The sequence below is a fragment of the Podarcis tiliguerta genome (genome assembly GCF_965153285.1).
Source record: "Podarcis tiliguerta genome assembly, chromosome: 7".
Classification (NCBI taxonomy): Eukaryota; Metazoa; Chordata; class Lepidosauria; order Squamata; family Lacertidae; genus Podarcis; species Podarcis tiliguerta.
In genome coordinates this window covers 20,667,371-20,685,769 of record NC_139540.1, presented here as the reverse complement: position 1 = coordinate 20,685,769, position 18,399 = coordinate 20,667,371, and the positions used below count along the sequence as shown (strand labels likewise).

The following is an 18,399-nucleotide window of genomic DNA, read 5'->3' as shown; positions in this document are numbered from 1 at the left end:
TCTAAAGATAAGTCTTTAAAGGTAAAGGGACCCCTGACCATTAGGTCCAGTCGCGGACGGCTCTGGGGTTGTGGCACTCATCTCGCTTTACTGGCCGAGGGAGCCAGCATACAGCTTCCAGATCATGTGGCCAGCATGACTAAGCCACTTCTGGCGCCCAGAGCAGCGCATGGAAACGCCATTTACCTTCCCGCTGGAGCGGTACCTATTTATCTACTTGCATTTTGACGTGCTTTTGAACTGCTAGGTTGGCAGGAGCAGGGACCGAGCAACGGGAGCTCACTCCATCGTGGGGATTCAAACCGCCAACCTTCTAATCGGTAAGCCCTAGGCTCTGTGGTTTAGACCACAGCGCCACCCTTGTCCTAAAGATAAGTCTTTACCTGGTGCCAAAAGGATGTCAACAAAGGTGCCTGGCAGAGCTCGTTGGGGAGAGCACTCCACAGACAGGGAGCCACGACTGAAAAGGCCCTCTCCCTTTTCACCACCCTCGGGTCTCACTCAGCAGTGCATGGCGGGTAAGTGATCATACCTCCCAAAGTTGATTAGTAATGAGTGTGGTAAACTATGGTAAAATGTTGGTCTACACTGAAAAATCTAGACCTGGGGGACGTGGACACATAGCAAACTCAGCCTACATACCAGTAACAAGAGTTTCTGGCTTTCAGCGCTCCCTGCCATGACTCCTGTGCCAGTAAAAACCAGCAGGAGAAACCAAAAGCAGAAAATTTATTTACTACCACTTGTAGTTCTACTTCTTGTTTGGCACAATAGTCTACCATCGTTTCCCCACATTTTTCACAGCAAACAGACCATGAGCACCCTCACTTTTATTACCACATGGTTTATTTGCTACAAGGAATGTGGGAAAATAATGGGCAATGGGTTTAATCAAGCATCAGAAGGGATCCTGCCATTCTAGGCACTTTTTCACAAACAAGGGCTGCAGGTATAAGCCGTAGCTGAAACACCCAACTATTTAAATTAGCTTTGGGTAAAAATACAGGGCATCTATATTTTTAAATTATATTTCCAAGACATGCTGTTCTTCCTACAGAAGTGACTGAGTCATTTGCTCAACGACTGAACTCTTGTTTATGTGATGTAATTTTTTTTAAAGTGGGGCTCATTAGCCAGCTTTAAGCCTCAAGTAAATGGGTTTTGTGCTATTTGCAGCCACACAGCGCATTGTATGAGATGTCAAACTCTTGTGTAAAGCACACATGCCAAAATTACTCAATAAGTGAGTTCACTCCCGTACCACAAACCTATGTGTAACTATAATGCAGCATAATAATACTTGCTATTACCTGGCCTTAAAAAAAATCTCACTAATACATACAAATGCTTTAAAAAATCTAAATCCTGCTATCATGAGTAAGTCACAAACAGCCATCACATATCTAAGTTTAAGAAAAAGGATTTAAGTGGATATTTTCAAGTGCAGAATTCTTGGGAGAATAAAAGTAAAACCATTCTTCAAACTAGCAGCCCATCAACACATTGCCTCCCAGGAAATATGCATGACCTTGCATCACTTAACTTCCTCAACAGGCCTTCTTTTCTTTTCTTTCTTTTTTAAAAAACACCTTGTATGTAAAACTTTTGGTAGGACCCCTTAACCCTCAATCCTTGCTGAAACAAAGCCTCAAGGCACTATCCTGGGCACAGGTTTATCCATGACTTCACACTATACAGAACTGCATATGGAAATATCAACCACCCACACGCTCATATATATTATATAGCACATGCACAGAAACTACACATGGAATACGACGGCATGTATCTACTTACAAATACACACATACATAGTGTGTATGTGTTACACACAAACAGAGGCAAGATCCCACTGACTAAATATAATACGGTGTGTGTGAGAGAGATATATACTGTGTATATATATAATACACACACACACACATGTATATATATATATATATATATATGCTTTCGTAGATTTTCACGGGTACAGGAATGCAGGTTTTGGTGTCCTCGGGTGTCTTCTCGTGTAAAAGTTGGGGTGTCTAGGCGACGTTTCGACGAGGTCTCACTCGTCATCTTCAGGCTGGTGCTTTCGGCTTCTTGTTCCAGTAACAAGAAGCCGAAAGCACCAGCCTGAAGATGACGAGTGAGACCTCGTCGAAACGTCGCCTAGACACCCCAACTTTTACACGGGAAGACACCCGAGGACACCAAAACCTGCATATATATATATATATATATATATATATATATACACACGCGCGCACATACATGCATGCATGCAGAGAAAATACACATGGAACACTCACGTACCTACCGACAAACAAACAGGTACGTAGTGTGTACGTACTACACACACACACACACACACACACATTTATGTACAAAATAATAAAGTGTTGTACGGCCGCCCCCATGGCGCAGTGGGTCGGTGCGTTTGGTAACCATAAGATCGGTGGTTCGAGCCCACGCCGGATCCCTGCACTGCGCAGAGGGCTGGACTAGATGACCCTGGGGCTCCCATTCCAACCCTACACATCTACGATATACTACGTAGACCCACGCCGCGCGGCGCGGCCCCTTTAAGCGCCGCAGCCTCGAGGCGGAGCCTGTCAAAGAAAAACTTTTGCCCAACTTTTCGCCCAGCGGGTCGAGCCCTTCTCGCCGGCCTTTTTGGCTTTTCGGGCGGGCTTGCTGTGAGGCCACCGGCTCCGAGGGAGGCTCGAGAGTCAGGCGGCGCGACCCCCACCCTCACCCCCACCCCGGCCTTCGGAGTGGGGAGAAGACCCTTTCCAAGCGCCGCGTTCCCCGTCCGTGTCGCCTCATGGAGTACCTCACGACTTTCACGGGCAAGAGCAGCCGGCTGCTGAGGGGCACCGCCAGCCGCCTGTGGGGCGCCGCGCCCGGCTCCGGGGGCCCCCGCCAGGTCCACTTCCAGGACTCCGTGCACGAGGGGGAGCCCAAGCCGGAGCCCCCGATAGGTAGGAGGCCTCCCCGTGGCGCTGAGGGGTCGGGACGGTGCGGGGTTTACTCGGGAGGAGGAACTCCGCTTATGGGGCGGTAGGAAGGGGGTCCTGTGGGAGAAATTTTCCTCGCCCCCCCCGCCCCCGTTTATTCTCCCCTTCCGCCCTCGCACACGTCACGAAAGGTATAGGAATGCGGGCTTCTCTAGGGCCAGGGCTACTTTGGGTCGGGGGAAAGGAGGCCTCTGGGGAGCCATGAGGAAGCCGAGGCGGAGCGGGCCTCCAGAGTTCAACCCCGGTGGGGCGAGAAGTTGGAGGAGCCCGCCGCCCCCTTTCTCAAGCCTGGTTGCAGGTGGTGGTTGGGGCGGGGTGGGGTGTGGGGAAGAAGGGCATCCTGGTGTGTTTAGGGGGGGGGGCTCCCCATTCCCCATCTCATCCCATCCCAGAGGTGGGGCGGGGGTAAGTAACGAAACTGGCGCCTTGCGTTGCTGTCAGGAGAAACTCGGGCCCACAAGTGTAAGAAGGCTGGGTGTGGGCCCAATGGAGATTGCAGAATGCACGGAAAAGTATACATTTACTACAAAAGGGACACCAAACTTTGGGTCCCTGAGCATGCTGAAGCTATCCAGAAAGGCAGCAGTATATATGTCATTTTGTCATTTTGTACATAAATGTATGTATGTGAGATATATATATATATATATCACCACATGCAGACTATGTACGTGTGCGTTTGTCAGTAGGTACATGTGTGTTGCATGTGTATTTTCTGTGCATGCACAATATTATATGTGAGGACACACACACACACACACATTGTATGTAGTCTACCCGTGGTCTTCCTTCTCCTTCGTATTCGATGACACCCGAAGGGAAAAGGTATAGGCATCCTGGGTGGGCGTGCAAAGGCAGCTGTTTCTGCGCAAGGATTCCTCTCACATGTGGACTTGCTTCTTGTGGTGGGGATTGGGCCCAGGGAGCTTGATCCTTTCAGCTGTGACACCTGGAAATCAGGAGGGCAAGAAGGAGGTGTGGCTCAAGACCAATACAATCACTTCGCCAGCATGGGGTGGGGGGGGGGGAGAAGAGTAGTAAAAGTTGTATTTGCAGCTGCAGCAAGAAGAGGCGGGCTGTGCCTTGCAGGAGCAGTTCCTTCCCCTGTCAAAGCTCAGCAGGGAGTGCTGGGCCAGTTTCGTAAAGCAGCCTGGTTGCTTACATGCCTCAAGCTCATAGGAGCCTCTGCCATTCATTTGCACACTTGCTTTTTCTTTGGGGGCGAGGGCGGTTAGGGTAGTATTCTAGGCCTAGACCCTGCTGCACCTCTGGAGTGAGAACAGGGGGGGGGGGGGGATTGGAGGTAGTGGTGGCCATTCCTTGAAATCAAGGCTCACTTGCTTTCACAAGCAAACAGTGGTTTGCTCAGTGCCTCTAGTTCTGTAGGTTGCTTGGGACCACCGGGAAGTGAAGAAGATCACATTCCCAATAGTCTTTGTAGGTTGGTCCGAGAAGAACTTTCCTCAGTCTCCAGATGCAGCTTCCTTGAGCACCAACAATACTGCCTGGAACTGATGGGGGCTGGAATCCAACAACATATGGAGGGCCACAAGTAGTAGAAGAGCCTTTGTAGATGCCAGAAGGTATAAACACTGGAAGCCACCTCTAGTGCTGGTAATTGTCTGTGAAAGTTTTGAAGCTCTGCACCCATGGAGTAAGCATGATGAGGTGGGGAAAGCCTACTCTTCTAACCATACATGATAAGGGTTTCAATGCTGAAACCATTAAGAATAGGCTGTTGGCTTCATTATTGGCCCTTCACTTCTGAGCTTATAGGGTGTGTTGGTAGTGAAAATGCTTTTTCATAATAGGCCCATTCTTGAGATTGCATCTCTAATTTCCATAGGCATTTTCTTCTGAAATGCATAGTCAAAGAGAATATTGATAGTGGCTCCTTATCTGCCTATCAAAATGCAAATGTTGTGAGGCTTGTAAATTACCCTGTGTTCCCAATGGGCTGCACAACATCAGTACATTGTATATGGATTTATTTCCTAACCCACCTCACAGGGTGGTTGCATGGAAAATATGAAGCTAGAGAGAGCCATGTATGCCACTTTTAGCTCCTTGGTTTCCACCAATAATAAATAATAATAAATAAATTAAGGAACAAATTTTCAAATCTTCATGAAAGGGAACAAAGGACAACAGATGAGTTGGTGATAGTTTATTTTCAAATTCAAATTGCTTTTCCCATTATTCACATTATAGTGGTGTCCTAGTTTTTACTTTTTGAAATATAGGAACCATACATAAAGGTACATTAATCAGACAGCTTCCTGTCAAGTGTACACTTGGTCATAAACTTGGCTTTACTGCCAACTAATACGTGGAAAGACCTTGATCTACAGAGTGATGATGAAAAGTATAAAAGCTCAAGTGAGAAAAAGGAAGAATACTTCTTGATGTCCTCCGTAATCCATCCAAGAGAACAGAGATAAGTGGCAAAAGAAGAGATTTAAGTGGGCAGTGCTTAAGCTGAAATGCATAAAACTCCATATTTCAGTTTAATAACAATGTGAAGAGCCTTCTCCCCCATCCTTTAAGAAGTGCATTCCAGAACTGAATATGCAGTTTTTCCAAACCAGGGCAGAAAAGAATTAACCATTTGCTTGTTTGTTCTGCTCATCTATTGCTCTGTATTTATTGACTATGCTATCTTTCTAACCATGCTCATTGAAAAGCTGCATAGATCAGGGATAGGGAAACTGCAGTCCTTCAGGTGTTCTTGGATTCCAGCTTCTATCAGCCCCACCCAGTATTGCCAATAGTCAGGGATAATGGGTCTTGTACTCAGACATCATCTGGTGTGCCACAAGTTTCCCATCCCTGCTATAGATACTTAAGAGTTACATCTTTATTTTCTCTATCGTAATCTACCCTTCATTCTCTTCTTTTAAGATTTGAAAATTGGAGAGTTTGGAATTGTTGCTACTTGAACTTATTTTAAATCACCTTTCTTAACCTGAATGACAGGTCTTGCTCTAATAAAACATAGTATTTCATTAATGGCTGTTCAGGGTAGTAAAGCCCTAGTAATTAGAAGTTTCTATTTGAATAAGTGCTGAAATAGCTTTAAACGAGAGGAGTTGCATACAGTTGTTTTTAAGCAAGGGGTGTTGAATGCTGGAGCGACTGGCTATTTTGCATCAGCAATATGTGAACTCACTTAAAATTAATCTGCTTGCATTTGTAGTTCAGTTAAATTGAAATTGGTGGCCTTATTCACATGTAACAATAATCCAAAGTATGGTTTAGCATGAGTGAGCAAGACTGCTGGCACACCGGAATAAAATTGCAGGCACATTACTTCTCTCCCCTCTCCCCTCCCCCTCCACCATTCTGCATTACCAGGAGGAAAGCCATGGTTTGGCTTAGCATTGCATCTCCACCTGAGCTTTTGGTTTGTCCTGCTCCAAACAAACCATCAGACTGGATTTGGACATGCTAAGCTAACCATGGTTTATCTCCCAGGAGTGTGGGAGGAGTAAAGTGACCACAGCGTTGTCAGTATGTACCAGCAAACTTGCTCATCCAGTCTGTCTCATAGTTAGGTACGTGTGAGCCAGACAAATGAAACTCAAGTTTTGTTTCTTCTAGGATAACAACTATTGAGCTTACATAATAATGTGTGTATGAGGTATGAGCAAGACTGAAGTTGATGCGAGTCTGAAGTCTTTATAATTGTCTAGCTTGCTTCCGTTTAGCATGCCACCCTTAGTTGTGCTGTCAGAAATGATTTTATATCTGTTGCTTACTGATAGGTTTGCAGGGGTTTGCACTTTCAACTTTTCAGCCAGCATAAATAATTATCAGTCTGATAAACCTAGGGGTTTAGAGTTTGAGCTGCAAGCTGAGAGTTCTCTTTCAAATTTCAGTTCAGTCATAAACTCAATAGATTTTCTTTCTCAGCATCTCTCTGGATGCAGTTCTTAGGAAACTACAGAAATAAAGAAGTGATTATTAGTAATGACTAGGCAAATACTTTTTTTTTTTATTTCCTCTGGTCTATTAAATATGTTTTGACCAGGTAAATTTGTGTTAGTCCACTGTTTAGTCTCTGCTTCTTGATTTTTCTGCTGCACTAGATTTATTTTTGTGAAGCTTTTATTCAATTTTAATTTGTTTTGTGTTGCAAGCTGCTCTAACAACTTTCTGTTTTAGTGCCATGCATAAATATTGTAAATAAACCAACTGTACCTTACAGAATGTTGACAGGTTTACAGAGATAATGCATTTGAAACACTTTCAGTGCTTAGCTGTTCCTATTTTGAAGCTTTTGACAGTGCCCTCTAAAAAATGTCCTTCCTTTGACTTTGTCTTCACAAACACAACCTCAGCTAGGTGAACTAGCCAAGTTTTTTTTTTTTGTCTCGCCTTCACCTGTAGCCTAAGACTGTCCGTAAAGATGTGTCAAATAATCATGGCAAATAATTCATCCATAAAATAGAAAGATCAACATAGATGCTTGTTTCTGGTACAATATTAAGCTTTAATGTAGCTTAGTGGTGGAACACATTATTTGTTTGCAGAAGTTCCAAGCTTCAAAACTAGGAATCTCCAGATTGGTCAGGAAAAGACTTGAAACCCAAGTGCCACTGCCAGTCAGTAGAAAATGCTGAGCTAGATGGATCAATGATCAGATTCAGTATAACAAGCTAGGAAAAAGAATAATAAATGTAAAAACTAAAGTATGCATGCTCCACGGTGCTGGGAAATTGTAATTTAACCTTATGTATCTTAAATGGTTTTGGACGTAAATGCAATATTATATAACTGGTATATCTTGTCTCACTGGTTTGTGTGCATCTCTATTTGAATTAGTATTGTGTACTTCCAGATCCACATGCCAATGTTAATAAGTAATATACAATTCTCCTTTTAATTTTTTTTAAAAGACTTGCTCTTCTGAAGGTTTTGCCACATTTGGCTCCAATCAGTGGAGACTCATATAGTGCACTGAAGGGTTGATGCTGCACACTCCTGCCCTTTGACTTACCGTATTTTTTGCTCTATAATACTCACTTTTTCCCTCCTAAAAAGTAAGGGGAAATGTGTGTGCGTCTTATGGAGCGAATGCAGGCTGCCCAGCTATCCCAGAAGCCAGAACAGCAAGAGGGATCGCTGCTTTCACTGCGCAGCGATCCCTCTTGTTGTTCTGGCTTCTGAGATTCAGAATATTTTTTTCTTGTTTTCCTCCTCCAAAAACTAGGTGCATCTTATGGTCTGGTGCGTCTTATAGAGTGAAAAATACGGTACCTCTGAATGTCATTGTTCTGAATGGGGCGTTTTCTGTATAGGACTGTAAAGGTTGCAGGGATTGGGCTATACCTGTACAGTGGTACCTCGGGTTAAGTACTTAATTCATCCCGGAGGTCCGTTCTTAACCTGAAACTGTTCTTAACCTGAAGCATCACTTTAGCTAATGGGGCCTCCCGCTGCTGCCATGCCACCAGAGCACGATTTCTATTCTCATCCTGAAGCAAAGTTCTTAACCTGAAGCACTATTTCTGGGTTAGCAGAGTCTGTAATCTGAAGCATATGTAACCCGAGGTACCACTGTAGTATTTTATTCAACCTAGGGATATCAAGCGGGCTTGGGAATGGGGAAGGTTTGCTGGGGTATGTGTTGAAAGATCCCAGTTTCCTGCTGCTCATGAATTCTGCACAGTTACCTTATCTGCGTAGATAACTTGGTATGTGGGAACAATAATGTGTATTTGAAGGCTATCTTGAACCAGCTGTTCGGCAGCTATTGAAAGTACTTCTTATTAACTAAGTTAAAGGCTCTAAAGGGCCTTGATTTTCTTCTGATTGAATGTTGTTCAATTATTCAGGATGAAGGTGAAAATAAGGATTTTAGAAACACTACATGATGACAATGCATTAATGTATCTCAGTTTTGTTAGCATCATAATGCTTCTCTTGTTTTATGTAGCAATTGCCACATTCATGAGGTACTTAACATACTTAATAGTAGAGAACCTCTAATTTTGCCGATTTTTATTATATTAAACATTGCTTCTTTTTCATGTTTCAGAAATGGATTGTGGTATCCACTAGTGTAAACAAATGAAGGAAGGGCCTCAGCCTTGTGTAATTCTCCCTTTCTCCTCCTCCTGTATTGCTGGGAGGAGAGTTCAGAAGTATTTGCTTCCGCTTTTGATTAACCATAGCTTGCTATGTCCAGAACTAGAACCGTGTGTAATCTTGGTTGGCTTAAACAAGGCAACTTCCGTAACAATGTTTTGAATTGGTTTGTTTGAAACAAGTATAGTTAATAATAACCACAGTTTGTCACAGCTAGGGGAGTGGGGAAAGAGGGTAGTATGCAAGTCTGAGGCTTGCTGTATGGCTTATTCCTCCTGATTCATATCGCATTAAATTATGATTATTCTACAGGAAAAACTTCATCAATAGGAAACCATAGTTGAGACTTAAGCACTCAGATACCTCTATCCTCTCCCCCTGTTTATTGTGCCACTAGAGGAGGCTGAAGAGCTTCCCAATTTCCTTTTAAACTATCCACAGTACTCTTTTAAGTCTAAACTTCAGAACTGTGGTTTGTTTAAACAATGGTTAGAACAAGCCAGGATCAGACAGTGGATTTAGGTTGTCTGTTATTTTTACTAACCATAGCTAAAACAAACTACCTTTCCTCAAATTTGAATGACAAAGGGTACTGTGTTTAGTTTCATTCACTTCCTCTGCCATGTAAAAGAAGAGAGGAAAAGGGCTAATGGGCAAATCTGACGTTTTCTCATAATATTAAATAAAGGTATCCTGGTGTAGGTGAACCAACGTTGTGTTTTACATAGGAAGTAGGATGTCAAAGAACTGTTGGGAAATTACTCCTACAGTACCCTTGTTCTGATAACACAATGTGGATGGAGCTACAAATAATGGCACCTTTATCAAATGTTTGAGATTTAAGTTGTGGTTTGTAGTATAAGGTTGCTATCAAATGGTTTTTAATGAAAGGTGAAACTTCATACATAGTGAAGGGTTTTCAAACAATTCCTTATTCTGTCTTAACTTAACTTAATTGGAATAGTTACAGCCTTCAGTGTTTCCTCTTGAAATGAAATCATTTTGATTATCTTTTTAGCATCATTTAATCTGATGGCATCTATCGTTTTGATAACTAATCTTGTTGTGATATGACAGAGGAATGAAGAACAGTTTTAGTAGAAAGTATAAAATCTATGCTGATGAATTTGGTTATGAAGGAGGAATATAATTTCCTTGTGTTCCTTTCCGTCCCCACCCCGTTTTGATTGGAACATTTCCTAACACATAGTACAGTAGTACCTCGGGTTATATACGCTTCAGGTTACATATGCTTCAGGTTACAGACTTTGCTAACCCAGAAATAATATCTCAGGTTAAGAACTTTGCTTCAGGGTGAGAACAGAAATCGTGCTCCAGCGGCAGCGGGAGGCCCCGTTAGCTAAAGTGGTGCTTCAAGTTAAGAACAGTTTCAGGTTAAGAACGGACCTCCGGAATGAATTATGTACGGTACTTAACCTGAGGTATCTGAATGTATCTGAATGAATTTTGTGACCCCACCTACTATCTCCCACTTGTACATCTCATAGGCTGTATACATGTGCTTCTTCCACCCACATTCTGTTTTCTTTGGTGTGCTTACTCAGATTTACTTAAATGTTCAAGGAATAAATAGGAGGAAAAGTAACTGAAAGGCAGTTAAAGGGAGGAGGGGCGTTGTCTGAATTTCCTTGTGAATGGGCCACTTCTGAGCTGAGTTCACAGCTCCTTACAAATTAACATTTGTGGTGCAAAGTAGTTCTGAGTGGAACATGACATTGCATTACACTTGTACTATAATTTTTAAAAAGGACATGCATATAATCTGTATACAGAAGGCCAACTTTACATGAAAATGCTCATCCTTTGTGTTAATGCTAATGTTTTTTTTAAAATCTGCATCTTAAAATTGTGTCTACTAAGCTGTGCACAGTCTGTTGCAGCTTATGGACATATCCTGTGCAGTGTAGAACTAATTGATGTTATAATTGTTAGAATTATTTCAACCTTGTCCTATACAATTCTTGTCATACAACTTTTTTTTTTAATTGATAACACGGAATGTTTGCAGGTGTTTGTGAAACTACAAAGATATTCCCAATCACTAAAGTAGCTTATATTGGTCAAATCCTTAAAGGAGAACAGAGGAGTGAAGTCCCTGTTCTGGCAGCTAGTTGTGTTAGGCTGAGTTGAGAGTCACAGGGTATAAGCTGTGTAACTGGTGAAATAGATGTCTGCCCACGGGGCTGTAGTCAGCAGTCTGTGACAATACTGAAAGGGAGAGAAAAATGAATGTAACGCGTGCCTTGCCTCAATTTTTTTCAGATACTGGCCAGAAAAAGACCCTAGACAAGAAAGATGGGAGACGAATGTCTTTTCAAAAGCCTAAAGGGACAATAGAGTACACAGTAAGTAACTACTCACCTACATAATATGCAAGATAAATCTATAAAGATTTGGATATGTTTAATATTTGGATATTAGTTTTCTGAATGCTATTTAAGAAGAAAAGTGATGCATGTTACCTTTTTGTTTATTCAGTCTGTAGCTCTGGCAGGCAGCTGATCACCTTAACAGGATTGACGAGTACTATTTTGAGTCTTTTCAGAAATGATGCAGTGTAATTCTGGAGAGGCAAAGTTAACCTTTCTAGTATTCCTGTAGAGGTTATCAAGTTGTAAATAACTGCAAATCAACAGGACATTCCTTTAGATGCACAAATTATTTTAAAATCCATTACTGCCTTTATAGCTTTCAGCATTTTCCGTTGAATGCAGGTGTGGTGATGTTAGTCCATCTTTGCAGTGCCTTTGAATAACATTCTTATGTTCTCAGAATTTCCATTGATCTCTTGCTATTTGGAAGCATAGTTCTATTTTTTCCAGCAGTATCTGAAAATGGAGCCTTTCTGTAACTGTTACGTTCTTCAAATGACCCTCAAACAGTGCTGCAGTCGAGTGTTTCGTATTTCTGGTTACTAAGGGAAACTGAATTAAGAAATGTTTTGCTACATATTGCCTGTATAACTAGGACTTATAAAGTTATAATATTTAAATTGGCACATTAAACTGGCATGTTATAAATAATTTAATCTGATTTCTAAAATAAAAACGATGTGCTTTAAACTAAAATGCTATTAAGAACGTGGATACTTTTTGTAAATATTTTAACAGTAAAACTACTATGTACTCTGAAGTTGCACTGACAACGTGATTGGCTGGAATTCCAGAAATTCTGATCAGTATAAGCATGAAATGTAATTAGGAAGTAAAATTATTCTCTCATATTAAGCAAATTACTGGAGTAAACAAAGTGATGCAGGCTGATCTGTCAGCTCTCATGCTTCTGTGTTTAACAAAATGGATTTCAGTATCTTGCATTAACCAGATACATGCTGCTTCTCTGAGCCTCTGCAATAACTTGTTAAGATTGTTTACCCAGTCTTTGCCATGTGGTTCCGGTGTGGGTTCCAGTAATCTATTAACTACAATATTAAAAACAATTACTGAATGTGATGTGTATTGTATCTGTATAAATAGGTGTAAAATATTGGACAGTTGGCTATAATTTGGTGTATTGGGTAGTATGTTCAGTAGTATTTCAAGCACTTTCAGAAAGTCTTGTTGTGGAAGTTGACATAGCTTCCAGTGAACCATATACCCTTCTGTGTTATGGTCAGAATCACAATATAGTAGTACCTTGCTTAAGTATTTGTATTGTTTCAGAAGCTTGTAGTATTCAGAGTAAATAAGGTGCAGAACAGATACCACTCTTAATTAATTGGCAGGGAGTTTAAAACATTGATTTAAAACAATGTTTAGCAGTAGTAATTTAGACCCTCACAGTTTCATTACATAAATTTTAAAATATGGAATTGGAAAAAAATGTTAGGGGAATTTCTCCTCCTTCCATATGCTTACCGCATGTAACCATAAGGCATTCTTAGAAAGCTATAATAGGGCCTTAGAAGCAATTTTCGACCCTACTTTATTAAGTACTTATTAGTACAAGAAAATGTCAACTTTCTGTGAAATTATAGAAAGGTTTTACTTAAGGAAATACTGTTACAAGAAAGGGACTATTTCTTGACAGTATAGGTGCCAAAGTCTTTCAGATAGATATCCCTCTGCTGCTGGAGAATGTTGGGTCCTGTTAGCTCAAGAAATAGATAGATGTAATTTCTTGTGATAACTATTGTGATAAACTGCTTTAAGTGATTGTTAATCAAGTTAGCCAGAATTTCAATTGCTTACAAAAAGTAAGGAAGCATTTCTATTCTAAGAGTTAGAGGTGCTGTTAGTGTTCAGTCTTGCACTCTATCCATTCCCTACTTTGTTGTTAAATATCTCTTCGCTTTAAAAAGCAACAGTATTTTAGTAGACCTGGTACTCTAGGAAATCATGGAGCATAGTGGGGAGCCAGTCTTTTCAGCCAAGGTGGCTAGCATTTCCTCAAATACTGTAGAAATTAGTACCTGTTGGATATCTGTATATTATGCCACGAAAACAGACACAGAGCAGCTGTCATGAAAAGAGTGGCAATCCTGCTTTTCAGCAAGTTTCTTATATAAAAAGTGATTGATTTGCACAATTGTCCTTTACTGCAGTGGTTGCTAACCTTTTTTGGCTTGAGGGCCGCATTGATGGTAGCCACCCATCTGAAGGCCACATACCAGTAGTAGGTGTAACTAGTAGTAGGTGTGACATGCGCACAAACACAAGATATGCAGGTGCACAGCACATTCTCCCTTCGATAGCCCTGGTTAACTCTGCATTCCAGAGGGCCACCAGGGAATCAGCTGAGAGGCCATCAACACAGGGTAAAACATCACCTACCACTCTTTGGAAACAATTCGGATCCATTAAGTGGTGGGGCCGGACCATCTGTACCAGTTAAGGCAATATAAAGGCAAACTGCATAAATACTCTGGGTGCTTAAAGCCAGTAAGTGATCTTGAAAATAACATGGGTAGGAAGCTCCTTAGGAACCATATCCAGGAGAAGCAGGATACTGTTAGTTATTGGTTGGCATCTGTCTGTCTCAAGAGACAATGGAAGAGTGTGCCTTCGGAGGTGAAGTCAAACCATTGGGGAGTTACAGCGTCTGCTGTGGCTGTAGAGACAGATATGTGTGAGAGAGATTGTTGCAGCTAGGGCAGATGAAGGCGTCTGATTGTGCTGTTGCAGTTGTACCATGGCGTTTCTTCTTTCTGCACTCCTCCCAGTGGTCATTTCTCCTTTGGTCACTGCTGTGGATACACAACTTGACTGATCGTTTCCAGATGCTGTGGTCGTCTCCAAAGGATTCCCACATGGCGGGGTTGATGTTGCCAGCCTTCATGTCACATTCACAGACATCCTTGTAACACAGAGTTGGTCTGCCAATGGGCCTGGTGCCTGAGGCAGCTCCATAGAGCATGTCCTTGAAGATTCTGCCACCTTCCATTCTGGGAATTAGTGATAAACCTGTGCCATGCTAAGCTTACAAGGGAAAGCTTGTTCATGTGAACTGGGTCTGCAAAGCCACTGCATGATCAAGAAAACCATATTCTGCCTGTTGAATTTGGACAAGAATATTTTATTGGACAGGTTGTGAAGACTGGTAGGCTTTTGAATTGAAGCTAAATAGAACTTGAATACTGTATTTCAACACTAGTTACCTTTTCTTAACAGGTTGAATCAAGAGATTCTTTGAATACTGTTGCCCTAAAGTTTGATACGACACCTAATGAACTGGTCCAGTTAAACAAGCTATTTTCCAGAGCAGTCGTTCCTGGACAGGTACTTCCTTTTATATAGCATATGGGAGACTGAGCAACTGAGGCAAATATTAAAATATTTTTAGGGGAAATCTGATCACGGGCTGTCTAAGATAGGTCCTGACTCTGCTCTAATTGTGCCATGGAGGAAATCTGAAAAAAATGGTTGAGAATGGTTTTCCCCTAACTTGCCACAAACCTCAGATCAAATAGCAATCCCTTGTTGGTCTGGATCTGGATTGGTCTGGATCTGGATTGAAGTTGTAACTCCAGGTCCATTTCTATGTTTTAAGTGGAAAGAAGACTTAGTACTAAACAATGGCAAAGCCTCCAGTTTGTTCGCTCTCCCCTTGCAGCCTCCTGCATGGCTGGGAGAAGGGCATTGCTAGCATTTAGTTTTGCTTCCAAAGAATCCAGGCTTTTCATTACATACAATTAGAGATCATGATTTAAACCAAACAAATTAGCCACTTCAAGTCATGGGTTATGAAAGTGGCTTGTTTAGCTAGCCAGCATTTGTTTTAAACTATGATCTCTGGTTCTTGTATAACAACAAGTCAGGATTATGGCAGGCATTAGAGAGAAGCCATTCAACTGCACGCACTACGACTAAAAACGCAACTCCACACCATCACTCAGCTACCATCACTCTCCTTACATCTACCACATCTTTTCATCCACTCAGCTCTCAACTGACCAATAATCATGTGCAGAAGTCTTTTAATAAGGCATCTGGTTGGCCACTATGAGAACTGGATGCTGGACCAGATAGGCCATTGGCCTGATCCTGCAGGCTCCTGCATTCTTAAGGGCCGTGGCTCAGTAGTATAGCCCCATGTCTGAAACCCTGGAGAGCTGCTGCCAGTAGTGTAGGCACTACTGAGCTAAATGAATCATTTGTCTGATGCAGGCATATACTCACACGTGACATGGAGGAGCGAGATCAGAGGAACACAAAATACAAAAAAGAACACTGAGAGTTCAAAGTAGTTACAGTGACAGTTCATAATGTATTGAAGCATCTCTTACACAAAGCCTCTGCATGAAATGTATTTCCATCTTAATTTACTTACGTTTCAGTCCTGGTGATGACATCTCAATTGGAAGTATTTTTTCTTATTTTTACAGATTTTATATGTTCCTGATCCAGAATATATTTCCAGTGTGGAAAGTTCTCCTTCGCTTAGTCCTATAAGTCCTTTATCACCTACATCTTCAGAAGCAGAGGCTGAGAAGACAGCTGTAAGTGTAAGTACGTTGCTGGAATAAAGGAAAATAACTTTTTAAGAAAGTTAAAGAACATTCCTGAAGGGATAGTGTTTGAAACTACGCTGATCTGATTGGTGCTGAGGTATCTTGAAATCAAAAACTGTGTTGGCAAAGATCTTGACTAGATTATTTGAAAGAGTTATAAGGATTTGCTTTCAGACCTGGGGTGGCTAATATTTTTTTTTTTTGTCCAAGGGCCACATTCATCTTTAGCCAACTCTCTGGGGGCCACATGCTAGCACTGAGTGAGGCTAAAAATAGGTGTAGTCATCGCAGACACTCACATGTGCACATCCTTTGGGGGGGGGCAGGTGGGACTTTTTGCTATCAGCGCTAAATTTGGTAGGAGTTAGGGGTGGGGGCTAAAAATAAATTGTTTAAGGAAGGGGCTGTAGATTCCTTCAATATACTTTATAGATTTTTATGCTAATGTAGGGATTTTCTATCTTCTTTTACCCATAGAGATTGTACAGTACCCATGGCTCTAGAACATTATATTGGTTTTTTATTTATAGATTTGCTGTGACTATCCAAGCTAAACATTCAAAAAACTGAAAGCTGTGATTTCTAGGATTTGGAAAGGAATGTACAGTGTTACTTCTGGTCATTATAAATTAGCACTGTTTTTTCCCTTTGTAGGATTCAGATGGGGTGCATGGAAAAGAAGCCACACCCACACCAGTTTACACATGTGTTCGGCCTGCAAGAGTTGTATCATCCACATCAGAGGAAGAAGAAGCTTTCACAGAAAAATTTCTCAAAATTAATTGCAAATACATAACCAACAGCAAGGTACAGAAGCATCATGCTTCAACTATTTATTTGAGGTCTTCCATTTATTGAGATTTATTGGCAATTAATTCATACCAATTAAAATGTTCCTTAACTTAAAATTATCAAATCTATATTTTTATAAATTGCATCCTGTACTTTTTCCACTTTCATATTCATACATTTTATTTATATGCCACTTTTGGGCCTCCCAAAGCGGCTTGCAACAAGAAAAGATTTACATAATTACAAACACAACAAAAGTAGTCCTAAACAATAAATAAAACACATCAAAAAGTACACAACCAAACTGAGCAATTTTCACATAAATAATAAGCTCTAAAAATAAAGATCCAAAAAATTTAATGTCAATAGCAGTAGCAAAACCTCTCAACAAAACCCAATAAACAATACCCCAGCCTTCTGACACAATAATATTAGGTTTTGAAATCGACAGAGGCTGCACATGAGAGGATCACATACATATTGTGTGTTCCATTATTTCCTAGAAATAATTACATTTTTGTGTGCACATTTCCACAGTAGTTCTGTATTTGTGTAATTCTCTGTTTGAATTATTTCGTTTCTTATACCAGTGGCTAGGAGTAGCAGCAAATTTCTCAAGCCACAAGTTTTATGTATTGCTTTCTGAGGCAAAGTTGTGCAGTCGACTCACAACTTACATTCGTTTAACTTACGCGGTTGCAACTTTACATGCATGACAGGCAGCCAGTTGAAATTTCACAAATTAAACACACAGAATGCAGAGAGCTTAACAGATCTTTTTGTGCTGGGTTTTCCCTGTGCGGAAAGTACTTTTAAGCTTCTCCACCTTGAATACTAGGTGAACAAGACTGAGAGCTTAAAAGTTCTCTGCTTTCCTTGGAGGGTAAGACCCGTTCTGCATGCTGGCTCAGGAAGATAAGAGTGCTTGTGCAGGGGCGGTTCCAATGAGTTGTTTTCACCATATGCAATTTCAGCTTTATGTGCTATCCCTGGAACATGACCCCTATGTAAGATACAAGCTAACTGTATAGACTTGCCCCCATTGTCTTGCAGATCTAGCAGTAGTAGCCAATTATATCAGGAGAAGAACACTGAGGAAAATGTGAGAGCCATTAATGCAGTTTAGGCTTCGGAAAACTGATAGACAATGCTGAAAGCAGAATTACGCCTGCTTCTAAAAAATAAAATATGTGGGTGGCTTGGTAGTGCCAAAATACTGTGCAGGAAAAACTGTCAAAACATTTACATCTTTCTTAAAGGCAGTGCATTCAGTATGGCATGTGAAATAACTTTCTCAGTACTTTCTCAGTAAAAATAATAAAGCAGTTTTCTAGAAGTGTGTGTCTACTATTTTCAGCTCAAATCTTTCTTATTGTGTGTTTATATTTGATTTGATTCCTTCTCTTTCTGTCCCAAGACAGGTGAACTTAAAAGTCCCCAAATGTATTTTTAGACTTCTGTTCATCCACAAACCTACATTGGTTTAATCCTGTATATTGATGAACCCTCGCTGCCTTAAAAATTGGCCAAAGGCTTCCATTTGCT

General features: G+C 41.2%; 1 protein-coding gene across 13 annotated transcripts in view; it reads left to right on the top strand.

Annotated features, from left to right (window-relative positions):
- Positions 1 to 18,399, top strand: part of OXR1 (oxidation resistance 1) — a 232,790-nt gene that overhangs the window by 179,177 nt on the left and 35,214 nt on the right. For 9 of the 13 annotated variants that reach the window (XM_083450506.1, XM_083450502.1, XM_083450505.1 and 6 more), the window contains 4 exons: positions 11,376 to 11,458; positions 14,723 to 14,830; positions 15,937 to 16,056; positions 16,717 to 16,869. In XM_083450506.1, the coding sequence (XP_083306632.1) occupies positions 11,376 to 11,458; positions 14,723 to 14,830; positions 15,937 to 16,056; positions 16,717 to 16,869 (464 nt within the window). Of the gene's footprint in view, positions 1 to 2,368; positions 2,967 to 11,375; positions 11,459 to 14,722; positions 14,831 to 15,936; positions 16,057 to 16,716; positions 16,870 to 18,399 lie in introns of those variants that run through there. The other 4 variants (XM_083450498.1, XM_083450496.1, XM_083450497.1 and 1 more) reach the window with 1 other exon arrangement.